Source organism: Arachis ipaensis, chromosome B4, assembly GCF_059453495.1.
Source record: "Arachis ipaensis isolate K30076 ecotype BB chromosome B4, ASM5945349v1, whole genome shotgun sequence".
NCBI lineage: Eukaryota > Viridiplantae > Streptophyta > Magnoliopsida > Fabales > Fabaceae > Arachis > Arachis ipaensis.
The window spans coordinates 117,699,441-117,726,133 of record NC_142439.1 but is presented as its reverse complement, the minus strand read 5'-3'; the positions used below and the strand labels follow the sequence as shown (position 1 = coordinate 117,726,133).

The window sequence follows — 26,693 nt, the reverse complement described above, 5'->3', positions numbered from 1 at the left end:
TAGTAATAAAGTACTTTAAAGTAAAGAAAGGCCTTTAACCCATACGTGACCACTGCAAGCACCTGCCATTTGTCACGCTATGAAACCTACTATTGCCATGTGTTTCCACCTGACCAATGACAAGTGAAACCTACTATTGTCATGTGTCATAAACTGTTAAATTTAGTCACATAAATAAATGGTCTTATCCAAATCTTGAGAGTATCTTTTAAGCCTTTGCCTTTTTTTTCCTTTGAAGAATTAACCAGAATAACATTTCACATGTTATATAAACTTGATCTGTTTTTATTTTTAAGACCGAAACGTGAATACAAAGATAACGATAAAAATATCTCAATTTAAAAAAAATATAAAATAATATGTATCAAGACAAATTTTGTAAAAAATTATTTTATTTTTGTATTTATGTTTTGATTTTTGTTGTGGAACCAAATTTTAGTGTTTTTTAGTGTGTATTTTGATTAAAATTTATAAATAGAAGTTAGTATTAATTGATTTTACAAACTTAATTTATATTGAGAGTGAGGGACTATTACTATTATTTATGTTTGATAATTTTATATTAAACTAAATTATAATAAAATAATTATTATTTGGATTATATTATTTAAAATTATATTTAGATTAAAAAAAGATATAAAATTTATATTACTTAAAATCATTTGTTAACTTTTTTTTGCTATAACTTTTTTAAAAAAACTTAAATTTATGTATTAGTATTTATTATATTTTTTGTCATAATTTTTTTATTTTTTTTGGTACTCGTTTTTTTTTTAATTTGGTCTTCTTAGATTAAAAAATTTTATATCGATAATGAATATTAAAAAATAAAAAAAATAACAATACACATCATACAACATTTAAAAAAATTTTAAAAAAATAACAACAACCATAATATAAACAAGAAAAATAAAAAAAATTAGTAAAATGATATAAATAAAAAAATAATTTTTTTGCTTGGCGTAGGCATACAAAAAATTAAATATGAAAATTCTAATGATTGTTATATATATATATTTTTATAGTCTAGACTAAAAGATAAAGTTAGTAAAAAAATAAATTATAAATAAAAATCGATGTCTAATTATCTTTATGTGAAGTTAATAGTTAAAAATATTATTAATTTAGTTAAAACTTTTAAATCATCTAATAATTTTTAATTATTAATTTATATAAAGATAACTGCACCTAACTTAACAGTTGAAGCAAAATTTTTTTTGGTCTCAAGTGAATGAGAATTTATACATAAAATCACATATATGTCTAGAGATAAAAAAATAAAAAAACAAAAATTTGAAGCGTTAAAAATTGAACCTGCATTTTTAGACTCAATTGTTAAACTAAACAAACTCTTAATCTCCAAGTCACGAATGAGGTTGCTGATTACAGTATTACACCACTCAGTACAGAATGGCTAAATCAAACAAACTCTTTAGTAGAGATTTTGAATATCAATAATATTAGCAGAGACTTTAAATTGCAAGAGAAAAAAAATCATGGAAATTCAGAATCGGGATGTAGCTCTGATAGAGTAGGAGGTGTTCTGATACTTCGCAACAGTTGCAAAATTTGGGTGGTTACTTTGGTCTATTGAAAGAGAAGAAGTTATTTGATGTGTGCTTTTCACGTAGAAGGTCTAGTTCCTCATATTGTTTTCCGTATTTCATAGTGATAGGATTAATGCGTGATGTACTTTTAGTTTTTTTTTTTTTTTTTCATTTCCTTGGGGTTAATGCAGTATGTTATTTTTGTCATTTGTCCCGCTATGAGATCTACTATTACCATGTGTTTAGTTAAATTAATGGTTTATATATTGTTATTTATCAGATTAAATTTTGAGATAAATAATTTTATATAATATTAATATTTTAATAATTAAAATATTTAAAGTTTGATTTTTTAAAAATTACAGCATAATAATATTTTTTACTTTTTTTTTTGAACCAAGGAAGCTCAACACATTAAAGTGGAGCATGTACGAAAAATAAACAAAAATCACAAGAGAATAAACACCATACAGCAGCCAGCAAGGTTTAATCCGTTGTCATCTCCGGCATTGCCATCAACAACCGAACAGATCAACACCACACCATTCTCTATAGCTCAAAAACGACCTATTCTTAATTTCATCAACACCTGCGTCACAGCTCCGGAAAATTCTACTGTTCCGTTCTATCCAGATATTCCAGATCACCGCAAAGAACCCTATCAGCCACTTCTTTTGCTGCAAGCTACGACCAGGCGCTTCAATCCAACTCTCAAACAGCTCTTTGACAGTTTCCGGAATAGTCCAAGCTCTATCAGCCCTTGTCAGCCAAGCACACCATACCTGCCATGTAAACTCACAGCCAAGAAAGAGATGATGCACAAATTCTATTTCTTTTTTGCACAGAACACAAATATTATCACCATGATGTATAATTCCTAGTCTATTGAGTTTCTCTTTAGTGTTGACTCTGCCTACTAGGACAAACCAAGCAAATATTTCAACTCTTGGAGGAACCAATCCTCTCCATATGGTACTGGTGAAACTGTAGCTCGTGATGTCCTCCGAGAGAGTCTCTTTCTGTAGCACCTACACAAAAGAGTTAGTAGAATAAACACCTGTTCTGTCAAATTTTCATATGACTGTATCCTCTCTATCAGATGATGGTCTAGCCAGCCTAAGCCGCTCATGAAGTTGATTAAGCAGTTCCAACTCCCATTGGAATAATTCTCTCCTCCATTGAAAGTTTCATACCCACTCAAACCCATCCCAAAACCCACAGTCCCCTATGACAGATCCTTGTTGATTTGACACTGAGAAGAGTCTCGGAAAACTATCTTTTAAAGAGCCACTTTGTAACCAATCGTCCTCCCAAAATCGAATACGTGTGCCATTTCCCACCTCCATAGACAAACCACTGATCATCATATCTCTTACATGTTGCTCTTTAATATTAAGCTGGCAAATGTCTTTCCAAGGGCCACCTCTTGACGGTAATGGCTGTTTTGACAACATTAAAGTTGGGTCCAGATGGTTACAAGAACATACAATCTTCCTTCGAAAAGCGCCACCACCATTTGAACAGAAGCGCTGCATTTCTGATTAAAGCATCCCCTACACCTAAACCACCTAGCTTTTTCGGAGCTTGCACCATATCCCATCTCACAAGTGGTATACCGTTACTTCCATCTTCTTTATCCAAAAAAACCTTCTATGTAGCTCAATTATCTTTTCTGCAACCGCCTTCGGCATCTTATACAAGCTCAAGTAGTACAGTGGCAAGCTATTAAGAACAGATTTTATGAGGACCAACTTACCAGCTTTGTTGAGTGATTTCGCTTTTCATAAGCTGAGCTTATCCTCCACCTTGTCTAAGATTGGTTTTCAGGTCTTCACTAGTCTAGGGTTTGCACCTAGAGAAATTTCCAAGTACCTAACAGGTAGAGTAGCTTCTGCACATCCCAACAAATCACACATATTCTTCACCCAGTCTTGGTCACAATTAACTAGATCAAGCTTGACTTATCAAAGTTAATGCTCAGGCCCAACATCAACTCAAAACAAAGCAAAAGTCTCTTATAATTCACTAGTGTCTCTGTTTTCTGTGGGCAAAATAAGATTGTGTCGTATGCAAATTGGAGATGCGACAACTCTACGCTGTCTCTCCCCACCAACAGTGGAGAAATACGCCCATTCCTGACTGCCTCACCCACCATCCTGTGCAGGACGTCAACAACAAGAACAAACAGAAAAGGAGAGAGATGATCTCCTTATCTTAAACCTCTCTCCATCCTGAATGGCTTGGATGGCGACCCATTAATCAACACCGACATAGACACTGTAGTCACACATTCCTTCACCCATGTCCTCCATCTAAGACTGAAACCCATCTTCTGTAGCACAATATCCACAAAGCTCTATCTCATCCTGTCGTATGCTTTCTGGAAGTCCAATTTGATAATTGCCGCCTGCTTCTTGCGCACCTTCAGCCATTGGACCGTCTCACATGCAATGAGAGCACCATCGTGTATTTTCCGACCCTTTACAAACGCAGACTGAGTCTCTCCCACTAAACCTGGCATCACTGAACACATCCTTCTCACCAATACTTTGGATATCACCTTATAGATACAACCAACCATGCTAATAGGCCTTAGGTCTTTGATTTCCTTAGCTCCCACAAATTTAGGGGCTAGTGTCACCCATGTTACATTTGCATCAGTTGGTAGCTTCGTACTTTGGAAGAAGTCTAGAACAGCTTTAGTAAATTCCTGTCCAATCTCACCCCAGCATTTCTTTATAAAATTCATGTTGTACCCATCGTTACCTGGCGCTTTGCTGGACTCACAATCCCAAACTACCTCTCGTATCTCCTCTGGCAATGACATTACCTCTAACACTGCTGCCTCCTCTTCATTAATCTGCTTAACCAACCCATCGCGGATACCAGTCGTTGGAGCCAATTCCTGCCGATACAAATCTTTATAAAAACCTGTAATTGCAACCTTTATTCTAGCCTGGTTCTTCACCAATCTGCCATTGATTACCAGAGAATCGATCATGTTGTTCCTCCTTCTAGCCGACACTAGGTTATGGAAGTATCTAGTGTTCTTGTCCATATCTCTGGCATGTTGGGACCGAGACATCTGCTTCCAATGAATCTCCTTTCTGGCATACCACTTTGCACAACACGTCACAAGAGCCTTCCGTCTAGCCTCTATTGTTCCATCATAACTACCAGCACTAACCATATCATCAATTTTCTTAATCTCTTCCTCAAAATTTTTTATCCTACTATCCATGTCCCCAAAATTGTCCTTATGCCATCTCCTCAGTGGTATCGTTAAGGCCTTCAGCTTATTAGTGAATTGACCCTCCCCCAGATTCCTCCACTCATCCTTCACTATTCTCAGAAACCCTTCATGTATAAACCAGGAATCCAGACTTCGAAAAGGTCTTGGACCCACATTAAGTCTTGTATCTTCTAAAATTAGCAGGCAATGATCTGATAGACCTCTAGGACCCCCTTTCAGCCGAGTATCTGGAAACTCCTCAAGCCACTCCACACTAACTAGAATCCTATCAATCCTGCTACAGGATCGACCTCTAAACCATGTGAACTTCCGATCAGTTAACAGTAAGTCTACTAGCTGTAAGTCTTGCACCCATTCCTTAAAGTCTTCCGCAGATGCCGGTAAACTAATGGTACCTTTCCTTTCCTCCAACTTTAGTATCACATTAAAGTCACCCATGAAACAAAATGGAACTTGACATAAACCCACTATGTAGCTTAGCTCCTCCCACATTACCAATTTTGTACTCCGCATATGTGCTCCATACACCAAGCAGAATGCACAGTTAAAATTATTTCTTGTCAAAAAACCTTCAACGCATAGCCAACCCTCCCCTTTATAGCACTTCGACCGTTTAAACAACAAGTCATCCCATATTAACAATAAACCACCAGACACACCTACTGATTCCACACAATCCCAGCCCACCGTGTCACAACCCCACAATCGTGTTACATCAAACTTAGTGACTACCTCCCTCTTAGTTTCAATCAATCCTAGCATATTCAACCTATGCTTCTTCTTCAACTCTTTTATCATACTCAACTTTCCATCTCCTCTTAGTCCTCTAATATTCCAGCAACTATAAATCATTTTATAAATTTTTTACACACCTTGTTATGTTGTTTGGGCCTGCTTCTCCTAGCTTTCTCCTGTTTTGCCATCTTTTTTGCTGCAATAGCTTCATTCTGACTTTGTAGTATCGCCATAATGTCTTCTTCTTCTTCATCATAGAAAACCGCACCAGACTCCACTGCTAGCTTCCATGTTTCCTTGCTTTCAGTTAACTGTTCTTCATGCGTGGCTCTCCTAATAGCATTTTGATTTGTATCTTCTGATTCTATTTCGGACCCATCATCTTCTGTAATCCTTTCTTTAAGTTCATCTTCGCCTACTACTTCTACCACGTTGTTCTTCATTTCTTCCAACTGCGTCCTTCCACCCCTTTGGTTTTCTGGGTCCGTTGTTCTTTTCATTACCCCCTCCACTTCTGGCCTTTGGTAACACCCATTCATATTTTCCGGCGCTGCTACACTATCAACTACAACGCTGCATGAGCCCCGTACTTGGCTTCCATCCGTCACTTCCAGACCTTGACCTCCTAAAATCCGTGTTCGTGGCGCAATGGAGTAGGGGCCGCACACCTTGGCACTAGCGCAATCAAACATTTGATGTAAGAGGAGCTCTCCATCCAGCCCAGCCTTGCCTTCACTACCCAAAGGAGAGCCCAACTGCCCCAAGCCATGTCCTGTGCTACGTTCATCACACGGCCCAATTTTCTTGGCCTCAAGTCCCTGGCCCAGCCCAGTTTTCGTAGCGTCCTGGAGTTGCAGCTGCTCGCCATCCGCACTTCTCCCTTGGTGGACAGGTTGCGCAGGCCCACATGATGCTTGGCCCAGTAGGAGCTGATTATTGTTGTTGTGTTTTTTGTGGGTCTTCCTACTTTTTAAATCCAGCCCTGCTTCATTCTTCCGTTGGATCCCTTCAAATTTTTTGGACCCACTTCCTTCATCAAAGCAAATCTGTGTAACTGTTCTTTCCGATCCATCTCCGCACAATCACCAAATCCCTCAGAATCAGCATTTCCATTAGTATCATTAAGTTTGAAAGAATCCGTTATCCGTGGCAATTGAAACACATTTAAATGCTCTTGATTGAGTTCATTCAAAAAAATTTCCGGAGTTACCATTCTACCTTTGTGTTCATCACCGTTCTTAGCCTGGGTCGTGATAAGCTCAGCAGCCGGATCCCACACCGCCACCATCTTCACCATCTCGCCGTCATGTGAACTAGAGCTTTCACTTGTTGGCCTTATGGTTTCATCCTCCATCAAGCATGTTTCTCCATATATCTCGCGTCCCACCTCTTTTACGAAAACATCAAAGCCACTCATACCTACTGTGATATGCACCCATTCCTTTATGACGTCAAAAACACAAGTATCAATAAACACTCGGACGGCACTGAAGGATGTGGCGGATTTTTTCATTTTATCGCACTTGACTACATCTCCCCATAGACTGCCTATTATATTGAATGCCTCCTCCGACCAAACATGTAAAGGCACTCCATAACATTCTAACCAAATTCTTCTAGTCTCACTACGTTCTGATTCCTCCCATATCCATACCTTATGAAAAAATTGTAGGAAACTGTTCATTTTGAACGTAAACGCTTCCTCTGCATTCTTCACCGAATCGAAAACTAATAAGGCTTTATACGCTCCAAGTTCTCTGACTTCTACAACCTGAGAAAAATTCTTGATGATCGCTCTCTGTAGCGATTTAAAGTTTATGGCCCTCGTCGTTCCTCCTACTAAGCTCCTCAACAACCAATTGAAATTCTCTTTTGCTATTGGGACTTCAACCTTCTTCGTCCAACCGTTCTCATGCGGGACCTTGGTAGATGTAACCTTTCTAGTTTCTTCCAGTCTTATAGGACTTTTGTCTTTCCGAGGTTGTCTGTTCTCTACAGCAGATCTCACGATGTCTCTTCTACATATCGCGGTGTTCTTCTCCTCCATTGGTCTTCTATACTTGGCCTCACATACCGAGATTATTTTTCCCCTTATACTCGTGTGATGCATTTCTGCTATAGCCTTCATCGCCCCTCCTTTCGTCGTATAGCAGACAAATGCAAACAAGTAAATATTACCATTTTTCAGTTTCCGAGCTAGATAGATGTCATTAATTCGTCCCGTCCAATTGAACAAGTGAAATAATTCCTTCTTCGAAATATCCTGTGGTAGATTGGTGACAAAAACAGAAAAAGAATCGTTTTTTAAGCGTTGATACTCTTCTCGATTCCAAACCCTAGGATCCTTTATCTGTTTATCCCTAATTCTAACCCACACAGTGTTTCCCTACTTTTATAAATCATTGACAAATAAATCAAGTATTAGATAGGAAAAGAAAAATAAATAAATGAGATATAATAATTTTTTTATTATGTACAAAAAAATTATATAAAAAGAGGCATGACATGACTGTTCCGATATCCATGTTTACTTCCTAAAGGAGTAGAAATACATAAAAGTATACTAAAAGAGAAAGAGACAAAATCTTAATTATTATCAAGATATCATTACAAAATACTGAAACAAATGTAATGTATGATTCCTTCAATCTTAGATGTGTACTATTGTGTAAGAATACCACTTCTATTTCTTATCAGTTGTCAGCATCTTCGTAAACTATTTTTGTTTTTATAAATATAAATTAAGTAATACAATTTGTATTGGCATTTAGTATTATTGAACCATTCATAATTCCCCCTCTTCTTGGTCAATGTAAATTGATCAATATGAATGAGTAAACAAAAATATTATTTGTATATTAAAATTAATTACTATAATTAGATATTATATATTATGTATAAATATATATTTTATTTAATTTATTTTTAATATGTATCTTATATTTTAAAAAATATTTTATAATAATAATTAATTTTAATAATTGATTTTAATGTATACCTAATATTATTATTGATGTGTATAATATGTATATAGTTCATGCAACTACTAAAATTTTATTTTTTCTCATTAAAATACGTCTCATTTTTATAACAATAAAAATATTTTTAAAATTTTATAAAATACGATAAAAATAACTAAAAAGAATATTATTTTTTTTAAGTAGCAAACGGCGATTTTTATATTTACCAAATCACTTATATATTTGATATAAAATTTTATAAGAATATTTAAATAATTATTTAAAAAATATATACAAAACTTTGAATATAAATTTTATTTTCATATTTTTTATTGTTTTAAAGTAATTTTAATTATTGGCAACAAAAATCGCAAAACAAATCGACTTAACCTGAAATACCAAACTCTAAAGATAAAAATATTTTTTTTCTTCTAAAAAAAAATCTCAAAAACCAATCTTTAAAACACTTTTAGATAATATATATCTAATGTTTGATATTTTTTTGTCATATTTTAAAATATTTTTAAAATATTTTTGTGATTAATAAAAGTTAGAAATATTTTTACTAATATTTTTAAAAATTAGAGGTGATTTTGATAGTTTACCTTTATTTATATATTTTCTCTTATAAATTTAAATATTTAAAACATAATTTTATGACATAGTACTAAAATTTTTATTACAAATTTTATGAGTCCAAAAGACAATAGCATATTTAAAATAGAAATAATAATATTATCATGTTTATTTTTAGTAACAGTACTCCACAATTTTTTTTTTGTATTTATGTTTGAATAAATTTATAATAGAAGAGTGACATTCTTGACCATTAAAGTGTGGTACTTTGACATTAAAATTAAGTAATATGGACAAAAAAAATAAAAAATATTTATAGAAATTAAACATAAATACAAAAAAAAATTGTGAGAAAAAATTAAGTAATATGGCCAAAATTTTTGTAAGAAAAACATAAACTGAAATGAAATATATTTATAGAAATTAAACACATATTTAAATCTTATTATTATGAGATATGATATAAATTAACTCTTAATAATGGATCTATTTAAAAAAATTATTTGTCATATTTTGACGTATAAAAGACTTAGAATAAAAAAGGATGGTATAAAAACGTTAATTAATTGCACTTGAGTATCAGATAAATTTAAATTTATATCAGATATCGTTACCTTACAATATATCTGATAGAGCATACCTAATTATATGAAAATTTATGTATTTAAAGGGAGTATATTATACAACAGTTTTTTTTTTTTTATGTATTCAGAGGGAGTATATTATACAACAGTTTTTTTTTTTAAACTAAGATGACTTACTATTTTATAATTATTTAATTTATTTTAAATTATATATTTTAAATTATAAATTCTTAATGTTAAAATTTTAATTATAAATTTTAATACAAAATTAAATAATTAAAAATATATTTTTTATATTTTTATTTAAAAATATTTTTTAATCATTTTAAGTAAATAATCGAAACGACAATAACTGATATTATATATTTATTAAAATTAATTATTATATATTATTTTTAAAATTTAACATATGTTTCATATTTTTAATATATATTATATATATGTAATTAGTTTGATAATTGAAATTTTTTTATATACTTAATATGGTTAAAAACTAACACCAACTTTATTATTGTTATAAATGAAAAATTGTTCAAGAGAAAACTTATAGACAAAGAAACAAATGAAATTTAGAAGCAGCTGCAATGCAATACAATACAAGAAGAGTAGTTAGTACTAAAGAAGTATTGCTAATTCTTAGTAATAAAGTACTTTAAAGTGAAGAAAGACCTTTAATCCATACGTGACCACTATAAGTACTTGTCATTTGTCACGCTATGAGATCTACTATTGTCATGTGTCTCTCCACATGACAAGTGACAAGATCAAAATCTACGTCATAGATTATTAAAATTAGTCACATAAATGACATTATCCAAATTTTGAAAATATCTTTTGAGCCTTTGCCCCTTCCCTTCTTTGAAGGATTAACTAGAATAAAGTTTTATATGTTATATAAAATTGATCTGTTTTTACTTCTAAACATAAATACAAAGATAATAATAAAAATATCTCAGTTTAAAAAAAATATAAAATAATATGTATCAAGACAAATTTTGTAAAAAATTATTTTATTTTTGTATTTATATTTTGATTTTTGTTGTGAAACCAAATTTTTGTGTTTTTTAGTGTGTATTTTGATTAAAATTTATAAATAGAAGTTAGTATCAATTAATTTTACAAATTTAATTTATATTGAGAATGAATAAGTATTACTATTATTTATATTTGATAATTTTATATTAAATTAAATTATAATAAAATAAATATTTTTTAGATTATATTATTTAAAATTATATTTAGATTAAAAAATATAAATTTATATTACTTAAAATCATTTGTTAACTCTTTTTTGCTATAACTTTTTTAAAAAGAACTTAAATCTATGTATTAGTATTTATTATACTTTTTATCATAATTTTTAAATATTTTTTTGGTACTCTTTTTTTTTTAATTTGGTCTTCTTAGATTAAAAATTTTTATATCAATAATGAATATTAAAAATTAAAAAAATAACAATATACATCATACAACATTTAAAAAAATTTTAAAAAAATAACAACCATAATATAAACAGAAAAAATAAAAAAATTAATAAAATGATATAAATAAAAAAATATTTTTTTGCTTGGATAGGCATAAAAAAATTAAATATAAAAATTCTAATGATTGTTATATATATTTCTTTTTTTTAGATGAGACTAAAAGATAAAGTTAAGTAAAAAAATAAATTATAGATGAAAATTAATGTCCAGTTGTAATAGAGTTAATAGTTAAAAATATTATCGATTTAACTAAAACTTTTAAATCATTTAATAATTTTTAATTATCAATTTATATAAAGATAACTGCACGTTACTTAACAATTGAAGCAAAAATTATAATTTTCAGAGATAAAAAAAAACAAAGAAACAAAAATCTTTAAAAATTGAACCTGTATTTTCAGACTCAATTGTTAAACTAAACAAATTCTTAATCTCCAAGTCACGAATGATGTTACTGATTACACCATTGAATATCGAATGGCTAAATCAAACAAACTCTTTAGTCTCCTCAACAATACAAACCTTACAAACCCCTGCGTATATACAAACCGACTACATACAAACCGACTACATACAGATACAATACAAATACTCAAAACCTCTCAAAAACCCTTACACACTATTACATCGGAATGTCACGCATCATCACCACCAAAAAAATCTTGAACTACATATTTCAGTAGCAATTTCAAAGCACATGAAGACTGAAACTATTCCTAGGTCAGTAGTTTTTTCTGATTTTTCAATGTTTTCATTACACTTTAACTAGTTTCTTCTCTGTTGAATTATTTTAGCTGTGGTCTTTGTTCCATCGTTTCTTTTATCTTCTTAGTAGTTTTCAATTAATGTTTCATTGTGGTTGGAGAATTTCCTTTTTATAATTCTTACATGTTTCTATATATGAATTCTTATGCTTTATTAACAAACTATTTTAAGGAGTTGAACGAAGTTGACAGAATTTTGGTTTTGTTTGCAGTAGAAATAGGAGATCGCGCAGGAGACGCAGTGGAGGAAGTGACTCAGTAGAGAGTACTCTTGAGAAGTGGAAGGAGTACAATAAACAGCAACAACAACTAATCAGTGAAGGAGATGAGGTTGAAGTGATTCACAAGGTTCCTGCAAAGGGATCGAAAAAAGGATGTATGAAAGGCAAAGGTGGACCACAGAATTATGATTGCAAGTTCAGGGGTGTGAGGCAGAGGATTTGGGGCAAATGGGTTGCAGAAATCCGCAAACCTATCCATAGCAAGCGTGTTGGTGAAGAATCAAACAGGCTTTGGCTTGGAACCTTTTCTACTGCACTTGAAGCTGCTCTTGCTTATGATGAAGCAGCAAGGACCATGTATGGCCCTAGCGCTCGTTTGAACTTCCCTCACCATCATGGCATAGAATTAGTAAGTTCTAATGGATCATCTAGTAGTACAGGATTTGATCAGAAATCACCAAGTGGAACCTATATAGATACTTTGAATGGTGGTGATGCTGCAAAAGTTGACGGGTTGGAGGGGAATCTTGATATGGGTCTCGAAGAACAACTCAAGTTTTCTGAGGTAAATGAATTATTGGAGATGGAATGTGAGGAAGGAATTCTTCAAGGGCCTTTTAAGTATGTAAAGGATGAAGTTGCTGGAGGAAGTGAAGGACTGGAAGGAGAGTTAGAGAAGGTTTTGAAGAACTCTGGTATAGTTGAAGAGTGTAATAATTACATGCTTGAGGATTCTATGTGCATGGCTGTAAATATAGGAGCTGATTATAACTCTTGTGATGCTACTGAACAGGGGATTATGGGGAAGAGTGAAGTGGAAAATTACAAATCCTGCAATGAGTTGAGCTGCACAAACCATTGCTTTGGATACTTGCATAATATGATTCCAAACAGTAATCCTATGATACCAAACAGTAATCCAAAGTATGAGCAGTTCAGCAATCTCAAATCTGAGGCATCTATTCCGACAAAAGATATGGAGGAAGTACTTGCAGAAATTCTACAGTTTTGCAAGCAAGTGCTCCAAGGTAAGTAATGTTCAGTCACAAATTGGTCAATTCACATAAGTAATATGATGTTAGTGATTGCAAGAATGAAGCAACCAATATAATTAGGAGATTCAAAAAATCATTCTATGCAGAGAAGTAATCATTTAGTTACGAGTGATACTTTTGGATCAATTGTAAAAGTGTCAGAAAATGAGACTTTGAATATCAATAATACTAGAGACTCTAAATTGCAAGAGAAAAAAAAATCATGGAAATTCAGAGTCTGGGTGTAGCTCTGAATAGAGTAAGAGGTGTTCTGATATTTCACAACATCTGCAAAATCCATCTGGGTGGTTACTTGTCTGAACACCTGTACAATATACTGTTTGCCGACATGGAAGTAGATCATGATTATAGTTTCTTGTGTGCTTTTCACATAGGGGGTCTAGCTCCCAATATTTGTTTTCCGTATTTCATAATGATAGAGTTAATGCGTAATGTACTTTTAGTTCTCTTTTTTTTTTTTCATTTCGGTAGGGTTAATGCGTGATGTTGTTTTTGTCCCCCATTATAATTATTCAAATAAGGCCTAGTTTGTATCTTTTTGCACATCTCAATTACTATATATAGTTATATACTGTGTAAGAACTATGCATTAAGCTATAAATGTTGAACTAGTGCCATTTTATGTGAAAATTAGATCTCTCGTGTTAATTGAGGATTTGAACATGTATGTACTTCAACTTCAAACATAAAATACGTAAAATTGCAAACCACTTCTTTCTTCTATATTTCCAGAATTGATTGTTTAGTAATGTGAAAATTATTGACTTGAACAATACAAAGGACTGTATTCCACTTAGAAGAATCATATATCAAAAGAAAAAGAATGCATAAATTGTCACAAATATGCAAGGTTGCCTTTCCCTACGAATACTAAACAAAAGACTCTGCAATCTCCTAAAAAATACAAATTTCTTCTATGACTTGTTCTCTCCCTCTGTGTACTTCTTTGGAAACTGTATAAATTCTATCTAGTTGTATCAGCAACATTCCAATAACTTGCTCTAGTCCTACACAGTTATGTATTATATCCAATTGCAAGGGTATGGAAATCAGGCCTATTTTTCACAACATAGAGCTCTTGATCATGCTCTGGCCATTCAAAAATTGGCCTTTTCACCTGATTATGGAAGTTGAAAACTTTGAATACTGGATGACTTCAAAATAATTTCAGTCAGTCTCCACCGCCATCTTTATACCAGACCATACTCCACGGGCCATTTTTGCTGCTCAACCTATCAAAACATGTGTTTAAATTATTTATGTTTAAATCATTTTCCATAATTCCCTCTAAAGTTTTCTCAAGTCTGCTTATAGCTCTAGCTATAAGAGTAGGACTATGAAAAAGATTAACTCTAAAAAAAAAGTTGCAAGACATTTTCATACATGTGACAGCATGCCATATCACACGTGTTCCCTCTAAAGCATGCTGGGATTCTTTTTGGTGCAAGGGTGCCAATATGGGGGGTATAGTGAGTCATAACAACCAACAAAAAGTGTCCCAACTGTCACCATAATAATGAATTAGATGTGTCAGTGGCAAATATCTACCTCCATGTTCCAGCGAGAACACGCATAGTCATGAAGAGAAACAACCCTGCCCAGACTCCAGGAAGTCCAAGTTCTGGAGCAGCTACCAGCAAGAACATTGAAGAAACTAGTCCAACCAGCATCTACCCCATAACGAAACCCAAGAAACAAAATGTAAGGATAGAGGAGGGAACAAACAACGAGAAAAATATATAAAGCAAAATTAGTCATGAGACTTTTAAGTATTTGTAATCATCAGGTTTTACAATTACCGTTGAGTACGCAGCGTAACCATAGTCTGATACCCCATGGTAAAGCCCATCAATGACAAATGCCAAAGCATTCACTGGTTGAGTTCCAGCCAGAAACTGCACAGTATGATTAAATTTCAGATATTTCAAACATTACTGATACATACATGCATCCACAGACAGAAAGGAAGATCATGCATAATATAATAGCTGAGTAGACATTTAATAGCCACGCTGAAACTTAGCCCAGCTAAAAATAAGATATTATATTTCAATCAGTCCAAGAAGCTTTTGTCATGCAAGGTATGATTCATCAATACTAGAGTCGCGATAGTCTGATGTTACAAATATATAACCATACAACAAAATGAACCTTCAGTTATTAGCCAACCAACAATAAACCATTTGCTTATTTAAGTGGAGCTCAACACTTCACAACAATTTATACTGGTCAGTTAATGTCAAGTCTAACCTCCCAAAAAGAAAAAAGAAAAAGAAAATCCTGAAGATAATCTAGCTAAGATATAAGATTATACATTCATCATCACTAAGTAACCTTAAAAGATAAATTGTTTGTGATGCTCCATTATTTGGGAGGAAAAGAAGGGAAACAAAAAAGAGTTGATTCTTATGCTTTGCATGAAAATGGATGTCGCTAGAAAAAGATGCTCTCCAATTAATATCTTGAACTGGATTACAATTTTTACTTGGTGTTAAGGACCTGACTTAGACACAGACTTCAACTTCTGCAGACTCGTTGCTTTGACTTTTAAATCAATCCAAGTCAACAAGAATTGTTATTTCTTACCAATATGCCTGACCGAGCAACACCCAGAACTTCCAAGTCTGTGGTAAATAAGCTAGAAAATGATCCAAACCCAAAGAATAAGATCACGGACAAAGTAATTCCTGTTCCTAAACCAATCTGCTTGACACATAAAAGAGAGTAGGTGAAACGAATTCTGGATGGATCTGTGTACAAGTTCCAATATCATTTAACTAAGCAAGTAAGAACAAAGTAAGTTACTGGTGGCAATAATCAATCGCCTGTAATACTCTATATGTAATGAGGCGTGCTTGCTCGTAATTTCCCTGCGAGTAACTGCTGGCAAGAAGTGTCTGTAAAATAAATGCCATATTACACAATAACAGGACATCATTTTGAGCCCCGCTTAGAAGTTTGAAAAGACTTTGGCTTATGAGAAAAAAGTCTTAAAACTTGACCATACCCAACCTGCTTGTTTACTTGGTCAGGGAATGCCCCCAAATGTCCATGAAATAAACAAATGCAGTTCATAATTATAAAATAAAACTTTATTCGACTGGATTCATTTGTGTCTTGGAAACTGAATATGATAAACTAATGAGAGATATGTTTTGATCATGTATAGGGCCCTGCTTAGCTGCCATAGAGGTTGACAGTGTCAAAGTCAGAAACACAGCCACAGTCCTGCCGATAAGAAGACCACCTACAATACAAAATGCAACAGTCAAAGTAAAACTAACTGCCTAATTAGCTCGGTTATGTCTTCGATCCAGTTAGAGTTAAGAAAACAAAAACCATATTTCGTGACTAAAAGTACAAAATACACATTATAATGTGTGAACAGACACAAAAGCCCTGTTAAAATTATAAATTCAATCAAATTCCCCTTTCAAGAACAATGCGATCATAATATTCTTGAAAAATGAACTCTATGGGATCGTAATTTTCAAATCAGTCAATCATATCTGATCCTATCAGCAAATCCTTCCAGTTTCTCGAAATTCTCGTTCCAGTTTACTAGTCATTAAAATGCTCAATCCAACTTGAAGCTACATGTAAAATCTATAGCCAACAGTAACAAGAAATACAAAACCACAAATAGAATACACTATCCATTCAAAGCATGAAAGCAAGAAAAACTGAAACTATTGATCCCTGAACTCATGTTAAGCTGATTAGTTATAAAGCTAATAATCATGCAAATTTGAAGTTCATCTTGAAATTTTCGATGCATTTGTACAGAAAGAACTAGTAACATTTTTTTCAATCCACTCTGATAATTTTATTATCATTACCGAAACAAAAAAAATTCCTCTGTATATGGACAGACTTACCAACAATATGACTTAGTTTAGAAAGAGGTACCAGATTTCAGATAGCTGAAAATTTTTCTCCCATCAAAGTGAAAAGGCATTAGGAGCACATTGCCGGTCAATTTCCATAGAAGAATAAAAGCAATTAAGTATCTGGTGAGCAAAAGAAAAATTGCGTCAAATGCAGAAGATTACATAAATTCAGGGGCGTGTGCAAAATGCACAGATAAAACTAAGTTTACCACATTGTTGACGTACTCAGAGATCACTGTAGCAGCTGCAGCACCACTAATGCCAAGACCAAAAAAGAATATTAATATTGGATCCAATATTGCATTAAGAACGTTGCCAGCACCTGAAAATTCAAGCGAAGCAATCTCCATCAATACATCCAGCAAAATTTTCACATCAACAAGACTAAAGTGCAGACCTAAGTTTACAGAACAAAATATACTCAAAGAAATAATTTGAGAATCTGCTTGTGCTTCTTCTATGCAGCAAAGAGTCGAGAAATGAAAATGAGAACAGATATTCCATAGAAGCTATTTGCTTTGTCATTCATTTATTAGCCTGTGTTGTAAGATTCCATTCTTCCTGCATTGAGTATAATAGAAAAACACAGCCTTTACTAAGAGTGCAAACTGTTGAAAAGAGGAGGAAAACAGGGACTTTACGAAAAGAAAAGAAACCATGGAGTTAAAAAGGATGGAGTAAACCACAGAAAATGCCATGGGAAGAGGATGGAAATCTAGTATCACACGTGGGGCGGGGGTAATATTTTTAATTTTCAAACAAATTTGAGTGAGAAAAGATGAAGTTATATAAGAAACTGATGTAATACTTGCCAACAGCATATCGAGGCGTCTTTGTATCCTTAAATCCACGAAAAGTGCCTCGAGCAGCTAATGAATCACAATTGGTGGAGCGCCAAAGGCCCTTAGCATAAGAAAGTTCTCAGCAGGTCCACGCATAGGGGAATCCTGTACAGAAAATAAATGGATTATGGAGTAGATGATATTAATAAGATTTTTATCAAGTCTAAGGAGACAGAAGTAAGGTTCAATTATAGATAACAAAATGTTCCGTGAAATGGTTTTCCAAAAATGCAATGTTTATTTCTATTAAGCTCAGACCAACTAAAAGGGGAAAAGAAATACAGGGACATAGAAAAATCTCTTGTTATGCATATAATGACTGATGACAGGGAATTTGAAGCAAGAAAAAGTAAGTTTACATTGATTGACTAATTGTCAATATATTTCTTGAAGTGGATGGCAACATAATTAATTAACTGAAAGGTAACTAGTACATAATGATATTGGTGTTATAATAAGGTTCTCACCCTTAAATTTAAGAATTAGTAACAAGAACTATCAAATGTCTATTAGAATTGAACATGGATTTGGAAATGAAATTCAGTTCCTTTTATTATTGTGCAATATTGACGTTAATTCATCAAAAAAGTTATGCACCACTATATAGAATAAAAAGAATGGCTTAAAAGAAAAATGCAATGACTGCTTTTTAAAATAGATTAAGAAAACAAAAGTAATGAATCTGCAACTGTGTAACAGAGAACAAGCCTATGAGAAGCAAATTGAACTTTCATGATTCAACCTAAAGTAAGATTGCTTCCAACTGAGATTTTACTCAATAGTTCTACAGAGAAGTTGTAAAAAAGCATTCCCTGATTTATATTACATGGAAAAAAAATCCATTCTTCCACCCAATTACGCATAAACTAAGAAACACACTTTTAAGCCCCAATTACGCATAAACTAAGCCCAAAAAAAAATAGAAAAAAGAAAAGGAAAAAAATCCAGCTCTGATAGTAACTCAATTGAAGCAGTACCCGAATCGACGAAGAAAAGCAAAGGAATCATCCGAGGAAGACGAATTGCGAGAAGATTCATCTTCAAGGGAGCTAGTTTCAAAGGAATCATTGGTGGTGGTGGTGGTGGTGGCACAGTTGTTCTTCGAAGAAGCTTTTGGTGTGATTCGGATTCGAATGCGAGAAAAGCAATGATAAGGCTTTGGGATTAAAGTAGGAGATTTGAATGGTGGATGATAGCAATGGTGAGGTTTAAGTTGCAGAGAGTGAATGCAAAGAAAGCGGTGACATTGAGAAGATGCCTTGAAGCACCTGCACTACACAGTATGAAGAACCAAATGTGACGGAAATGTAATGCAGTGAATAACGGGTATATAACAATATATTTATTTTCATTTTCATTTTATTTTTTCATTTTAATGGACACGTAATTTTATTCTGTCGCAAAAAATAAATAAAAGCAATAATAAATATGTATTTGGTGGGGCCATGTACTGCTTGGGCCTCAAATGATTGTTAAGTGTCAACTTGTTAATGGGTTCCGCCATCTATTATGTATTGAAATAAATAATTTTAAAAATTATTACAAAAATACGTCATGCACTCTTATTTAGTTTAAGCGGTGGTCACTAAAAAAAAAGTTTAAGCGGTAAATAAGATAAGTAAATTATATCTTGTAAATCATTTTATTTACTATATATTTATAAATATAAAAAATTAGATTAAATTCTTAAAAATATATTTTTAAAAATAATAAAAATATTAATAATTTAAATTAGACTAAACTCTTAAAAATAAAATATTTCAAATAATAGAAAATATTGATAGTTTTATATAACAAAAAAGATAGACGGTTTTAAAAATAACAATAACTCTTATTGAAAGTTATCATCAATAGTTGTGGTAAAATGATGGTTAAAGATTGTGGCGGTGGCAGCAATAGTGGTGGCAGTAATGATAGATGTGATGAGAATTAGATGGAAAAAAATTTAGGTGATAACAATTAAAAAAAGTTAGAAATTTAAGATAGGATAAGTTAATTTAGGAGAATAATTTAAAAATTTTGAATATATTTTAGGTTTTAAGTAGTTTTGTCAATTAAAATTTATTTTTTATAAATATAAAATTATTCTTATTTTTTTATAAATAAATTTATTAACATTCTAAATATTAGTGAGTAAAAATAATTTGTTCGAATACAAAATATTCAATTAGAAACTGGTTCAACCTTTTCGATCAGTTTTTTCGCCCTAGTCATGCGCAGCTTTTTCCATTGTGATTAGGGACTGTTTGATTACTTTTTTTTTTTTGGTCAAGTGTTTGATTACTTTTAAGTCTTGTTTCTGAAGAACTCAACATATTTGTATCGATAAATTGGTTAAGCTTGGACATCTTTGGATCCACATCCAACACAATTAAATTGTCATTTTTAAATTGAAGTTTCCAAACTTTTTTGGCAAGAAAAAAAACATAAATAGAGGAGATAAGATAAGAAATGTAAATATCTTTTTTTTTCGGTCGTGGGAAATGTAAATGTCTAAAACTAAGTGTTCAACGAGGTTAATGTAGAACTTTCCGACATCTTTTTGTTTTTAACAAGGGAAATAACGGACCGGACCCTACATGGTTACATATATGGCCCAAAGTCTAATCTATATTTATATTCAATTTATCTCCAACAATTAAAAAAGTTAAATTCAGTATAGGAATTAATGCAGATTATCTTTGTTATATTAACTGTTTCGAGAGGGAAAAAGAAAAAGGAATTATGTTATTCATATCATATAGTGTAAAATTTATATTCTCTATATTACCACATCCGAATTAGCCAATCCAAGTAATGACAGGTAATGCTAGGTAGACAAAAAAAACAGCCAGAACTTACCTTATTTAGCATTAATTAATTATCGCAACAATTAATGAATGCTAAATAAGGCAAGTTATGGCTGTTTTTGGCTGATTTTCTTTGGTTACCAAACATTTCCGTTATAGCTATCCTTCTAACAACTTCCTTGATCTTTTACCAAAAAGAATAAGTTGAGGGGAGACAGAGACTAGCGATACTGACACCTCTTAAACAAATGCTTCACTTCAAAACCAAAAAGGTAAGACCATGAGGGCATAGTCCAAGAGACTGAAGGGTAGCAGCACAATCTTGATGCCCCAACAAGAAAATCCTCCGAATGCAATCACAAAAGTCCATCATGGGACTGAATTGAATTGAATCTTCATTGTGTGTATAAATTGGAAATTCCAATCTCGGTCTCACATCATAGCTTTCAGCTGATAAACACTAGAACACTATGATCCAATCTTTTCTAGATTCTCAGACACAGTTTTCATTCTAGGCCTGACTTCAGGGTCTCCCTCAGTGCATGACAATGCTACATGAAACACAGCCAGTACCTCCTTTTTGGCATGCACTTCTTGAAGCAAAGGAGGATCAACCATTTCGGATAGCGGACTTTCTTGTTCAAACCCTTTCCTCACCCACCTCACCATATCAGGAACTTCCATAGAAGTTGATGGGGCAGGAGTAGAATCAGGGGACTTCCCAGTAAGCAATTCGAGCAACACGACTCCAAATGAATATACATCCCATTTCTGGGTTGGTCTGCTGCCTGGAACTTTGGCCTCAGGGGCCTTGTAGTTGTTAGTATGTTCTGTTTGTGATGGCTTAAAGTAAGGAAGAGCTCCTCCCATAAAGCCACCATTGGAGGGGTTATTGCCAGTGATGCTGATCAACCGGTTAAGGCCGAAATCAGAAATTCGGGGTTGGAAGTCCCCATCAAGGAGAATGTTGGAGGGCTTGATGTCACCATGAACAAATTTTCTAGGACTGCATTCATGGAGATAGGCCAAACCCCTGGCTGCTCCTTTGGCAATTCTCAGCCTGGTTGACCATGGAAGGTTCATAGTTGGTTGACCATTTCTCCCTACATGAAGAAATATGATTATTTGTAGCTGAAAATTCAATCTATTTACAGAATGCAAATGGAGATTGAGTTATCTTGATAGTTTATTTCCCTAATTGCAATTGAAAATTTATGCTGTTGGGTACAAAGAGAGAATTTCATACAAACGGTCTTTATAGAATGAATCTTGAGGTGTAAGTTATCAATAACAGGTTGTTATTGTTGTATCTTAAATCATACATCAGACATCATTGTTGTAAAGTGTAAACAGAAAGTTAGAAGAGTCGAAGCAATGAGTAGGAAAACAATCTTGTAGAAGCCAAAATGATTAATAATTTAACAAGAAAAAGCATTTTTTTTTCGGTGAGTCAACAGAGTTGGAGGTTCAACTGTGCCATTAGACCAAATACTAGGAAATCCCATTATAAAATAATGGCATAAAAGCGGCACAAACTTGTAAGTTCATTTTCAAACTACAGAAACAAAGCACTTTAAATAAACTTACTGTGAAAGATACTGTATTGTGTGTATGAAAAACTAAAAATATACGCATGAAAAAGAGATCCAAAGTCCTCACTCCTAACCAACCACGAAACTTTAAAGTCAACAGACACAAGGCTTGAGAAAGATAAGGTGCACTATCCAATGTAAAAAACATATAAACCATCATCTAGACTACTACAGCTATCTTTTTAATTAATAAATATATTATAAAGCCACTGACATTTAATTTTAAAAAACCAGATGTGGTCCTCAAGTTTCATCAGTATCACTGCTGCTTGAAAAATGGTTTTGACGTGTGAAACTGCCTGCTTTCAACCAGTTTTGGTTTGCCTAAATGGCCTCATGTGCTGAGAATGACATAAAGGTCTTGATGTTCAAAAAATAGTTGCATGATTTTAAAGCGTATTTAATGTATGCTTAAAAATAATGAAATATCTATAATTATTCGCTTTCATTAATAATGTTTTAAGATTATATTAAGTATATATTTGTAAAATGCATATTCAATATAGACAAGATGTATGCAATAAAGCAAATACTAGTTCTTAGAAATCTAGAAGTTCATGGTCCCAAACATGAATACCAGTACCATCCCATTTCCCAAACAAACACATGCTGAATGTCTTACTTTATCGTCGAGGCAGGTCATTTAAATTGGCATTGTTGTCTCACCAAACATTTTCTTGGATCCAACGCTCATTGCCAATAATAAATACCAATAATCCAACTAAATTGCTCACCTAGACGCACTCACTGACTCACCTCAAATTAATTTAAAAAAAAAAAGTAATACTCGTCAATAATATGCTCGCCTTTGCAGAAAGACAAATTGTTAATTTCCAATTTGTTTATTTCTATCAAAGACAAATTGAAATTTAAAATTGCTCGTTTGCACTAGTCAATAAACCATTTTGGTCAATTGTCCCCACAATGAAACAGACAAAACTCTGATACGTAGTGTCTGTAGTTATCTGCATGGAAGTATTTTTCCGATTTTATAATTATTTTGAAACACACTAAATTTAGTACTTAGTTCTAACAATCCTTTATAGAGAAGGCAAAAGTTAATGGGAATTATTAAACATATGAAATTTAAAAAGCAAAAAAATCCTTCTCTAAACACAAGTTACAGAATATGTAGAATGTCAAAGAGAAAAATAAATCTCAAATAATTTCTGGTTAATTTCAAAGACAACAACTAAAATAAACTACAAGGTTTATAAAATAAAATTTAAAAAAGGTACTTACCAGGATAATATTATTAAAATAACAATAAGGATTATATCTAAGGAAGATTTTTATATTACACCACCTAATCAGATCCAAATTTCATTTCAGGAAAGTACCTATCATTAGCTATCATTGTCATTCTGTTGACAATATCATTATCGTTACCACTCTATTGCCTACAACACTTTCCGCACTCTTTACCGCAAAGTCAGCTACTTCATTATAGAAGGCAAGAGTAAAAATGAAGGTCAAACCCTGTTCTACTTCTACCACAAGAGATAAAGAAAGGGAATTGTACTTATTTCCGTTATTTTTTTTTGGTGACTACTTATTTCCGTTATTTGACATTGGACATCTCATTACTAAATGAGATCTTAGGTGGTATTTAAAATTTGTATGAGGACACAAATCTAGAGAGTTCCGAGACAGCGACACTGACAAATTCTTTTTTATATATAGTTTACTTTTATTTTCTCCCATTTTTAAAATAAAATCACATCAAATAAGAGATACTAATAATTATAATAGCATCTTTTACCAACTATGGTTCCAACCAAATATTAAGTAGAAATAACAGAATTCTACTCCTAAATGCAGCATATTATTGAAATCAATAACCCAAAATGAAGCTAAGAAAGTAACACATGAACCAAAAAAACAAAGCGCTAAAAAAGTGAAAGTAAGTAAGTAACCAACCTCTAAGAGCGGTGGTCAAATTGCCATTAGAGATGAAATCACTGATCAAGAGCTTCTCATCAGGTGCCCAATAATAAGCCCTTAGCTTCACAACATTAGGGTGCTTGACCTTCCCAATAGCCTGAACCTCAGCAGCAAACTCCTTATACCTCTGTTCACCACCCTCCCCAAGCCTCCTCACAGCCACAGGAACCCCATTCCCAAGCACAACCTTATACACTATCCCCAACCCACTCTTCCCAAGAACATAAGCTGAAGCCCTCAACAACTCATCAAGCTCAAAGTTAAATCCCTTATCAATCGCCACCAATTCCCCTTCCCCTCTTCCACCCTCCCCTTTCTCACCTTCCTCCAATTCAGAATCATCACTCTTCAGCACCCCAACGTTCATGCATGGCAAAGAACAGCAAAAACGCGTTTTCCCGTTTTCGCCACCGCCAAACTTGGCCTTACCGGTACAACTACACCCGTTGCAACCGTCTTTCTTTTTCCAATAAACGTAAACAATTATGAGTCCAATTAGAGCAACGCCAGCGGCATCAGCTACTGAGATTAGAACAATTAAACCGGGGCTTAGCCCTTTATTAGACCGTGAGCCGGACCGTTCCCTTTTTGGACCGGGGCTTGATCCCGGTTCGCTCCGTGCCGAACCGGAACACGGTTTTTGAAGCGGGAAACCGCAGAGGTTAGGGTTGTTGAGGAACGCCGTGGGGCCTTGGTTTGAAAACGATCCTGTTTGGGGAATCTCGCCGGAGAGATTGTTGTTTCGCAAATCGAAGCTAACCGTCACCGGAAGTTTCCCGAGAGATTCTGGAACGTTGCCGGAGAGGTGATTGAACGAGAGGTTTAAGGTTCCGGTGAGGGATTGAAGCTCTCCGATCTGGTCCGGGATTGGACCTTCTAGGAGGTTCGCGGAGAGGTCGAGCTGAATGAGTTCTCGGAGCTCCGGCCACGGCGTCGCCGGAATCTTGCCGGAGAATTTGTTCCTGGCGAGGACAAGGCGCTGGAGCTGTGAGCAGTTGCGGAGAGAGTTTGGAATTGAGCCGGAGAGGGAGTTATCGGAGAGGTCGAGGTTCTGGAGGCGGCGGAGGGAGAAGAGGGAGGGAGGGAGGTCGCCGGAGAGGTTGTTGGAGTGGAGGTAGAGGGATCGGAGCGCGGTGGCGTTAAAGAGCTGGGAGGGGATGGAGCCGCGGAAGGCGTTGGAGTGGAGATTGAGGCGGCGGAGGTAGAGAAGTGTGCCGAGCTCTGATGGGAGGTAGCCGCGGAGGCCCCTTCCGGCGAGGGAGACACCGACAACGCGGGGGTCAGGGTCGCCGGAGATGTTACTACAGCTGACCCCGGACCATCCGCACGGAGTGGCGTCTCCGTCGTTCCAATTGGCAAGCGCAGCGGCTCCGGCGGGGTCCACGGCGGATTTTAGAGTGAGAAGTGCAACGCCGTCGGGGGAGAGAGAAAAAACGGTTTGTATTGAAAAGATGAAGAAGAACGAGAAAGAGAAGAAACAGAGAAAGAGATTAACGCTCATTTAGAAAATAAGTGATACGACACCGTTTTGGATGAATAATGTGGAGTATTTCTTTCGTTATGTTTATGGAATGGTATAGTGAAGGTTGAGTTTGAGGCGGAAGAAGAGATGGAGGTAGTTAGTATTTATGAGAGAAAAGAGAAAAATCAATAAATTGGGGGAAAGATGAGATTTTAATTTGGTGGGGTCCAATTCCCGCCAAAAAGGTTCAGAGAAAGAAGGCCAGAAGGGGCAGAGAAAAAAGAAGTGAATGTTTGATAACAGAAGTGAAGTGAAAGAGAAGCAAGAGGGATGATGAAGAAGAAGAATCTTAGTTTGGTTGCCACTAAAAAATTGGATAATTAGATTTGGAATTTGGTGACCCTTACCAATATTTTAAAATAAAACATTGTGGGCTATTGAGCTGAAAATGTGTTTTTGTTTTGCCTTGTGGACTTTGGTTGTGAAGCATCATTTTCTCTAAGGAAAAAAAAAAGAAGAAGAAAATTATAGTCACTTCTATTGAAATTAGGGAATATATTAATTCTGTAAAATTTGAATATCATAGTTTTATAGAGATAAAAGTAAGTATTATTTATAGCCAACCCAAAAAAAAACTATCATCTTGACAATTATATATTGATCCACTTATAAATTATATAATATTTAATAGAGTATGAGAAGGTTGAAAAACTGAGAATAGAGTATGAATGTGAAGATAAAAAAAGGAAATTTTGAAAAAAATGATGGCTGACGTTGTCTCTTACTAAAATGTTGATTTTCAAGTCGACTCTTTTAAAAATTATTTTGATTCAAATTTTAAAATTTTTCAGAATGTTTTCGCTATTTTATCTTTCAAAAACATTTTGTGAATATTTAAATTTTTAATAACATGTTAATGAGTGCTGGTGGTTTACTCTTTTTTCTATTACATTTAAATTAAAAAAAAAAAAAAAACACGTTGTTTTTCTCTCTTT

The 26,693-nt window shown here is 33.8% G+C and overlaps 2 protein-coding genes and 1 pseudogene across 6 annotated transcripts; 1 reads left to right on the top strand and 2 right to left on the bottom strand.

Moving 5' to 3' along the window:
- The first annotated feature begins 11,690 nt into the window (after positions 1 to 11,690).
- LOC107637982 (uncharacterized) lies at positions 11,691 to 13,809 on the top strand. 2 transcript variants are annotated; one of them, XM_016341196.3, is made up of 2 exons: positions 11,691 to 11,859; positions 12,116 to 13,809. In XM_016341196.3, the coding sequence occupies exons 1-2, from the start codon at positions 11,837 to 11,839 to the stop codon at positions 13,158 to 13,160; spliced, it is 1,068 nt and encodes a 355-aa protein (XP_016196682.1). In that variant the 5' UTR covers positions 11,691 to 11,836; the 3' UTR covers positions 13,161 to 13,809. The 2 variants fall into 2 exon arrangements, with proteins under 2 accessions (XP_016196682.1, XP_020977109.1); XM_021121450.2 differs by having other exon boundaries at positions 11,719 to 11,859; positions 12,119 to 13,809.
- Positions 13,810 to 13,939: 130 nt separating this feature from the next.
- On the bottom strand, positions 13,940 to 19,415 carry LOC107636905 (protein DETOXIFICATION 44, chloroplastic-like; annotated as a pseudogene). Its single transcript, XR_015881004.1, has 11 exons — positions 19,363 to 19,415; positions 18,889 to 19,179; positions 17,882 to 18,074; positions 17,295 to 17,391; positions 17,089 to 17,189; positions 16,343 to 16,426; positions 16,005 to 16,135; positions 15,766 to 15,882; positions 14,979 to 15,074; positions 14,728 to 14,849; positions 13,940 to 14,411 (listed from the first exon to the last, which is right to left on the bottom strand). The product of XR_015881004.1 is annotated as a protein DETOXIFICATION 44, chloroplastic-like (transcript).
- A 746-nt stretch (positions 19,416 to 20,161) lies between these two features.
- On the bottom strand, positions 20,162 to 26,129 carry LOC107639674 (receptor protein kinase-like protein ZAR1). Of its 3 annotated transcripts, none has more exons than XR_015881381.1 (3): positions 24,213 to 26,086; positions 20,842 to 21,803; positions 20,162 to 20,250 (listed from the first exon to the last, which is right to left on the bottom strand). XR_015881381.1 is itself a non-coding variant. In XM_016343224.3 (2 exons), the coding sequence occupies exons 1-2, from the start codon at positions 25,735 to 25,737 to the stop codon at positions 21,169 to 21,171; spliced, it is 2,160 nt and encodes a 719-aa protein (XP_016198710.1). In that variant the 5' UTR covers positions 25,738 to 26,076; the 3' UTR covers positions 20,654 to 21,168. The 3 variants fall into 3 exon arrangements, 1 of the variants encoding a protein (XP_016198710.1); XR_015881382.1 differs by lacking the exon at positions 20,162 to 20,250 and adding an exon at positions 20,654 to 20,747 and having other exon boundaries at positions 24,213 to 26,129; XM_016343224.3 differs by lacking the exon at positions 20,162 to 20,250 and having other exon boundaries at positions 20,654 to 21,803; positions 24,213 to 26,076.
- Positions 26,130 to 26,693: the final 564 nt, after the last annotated feature.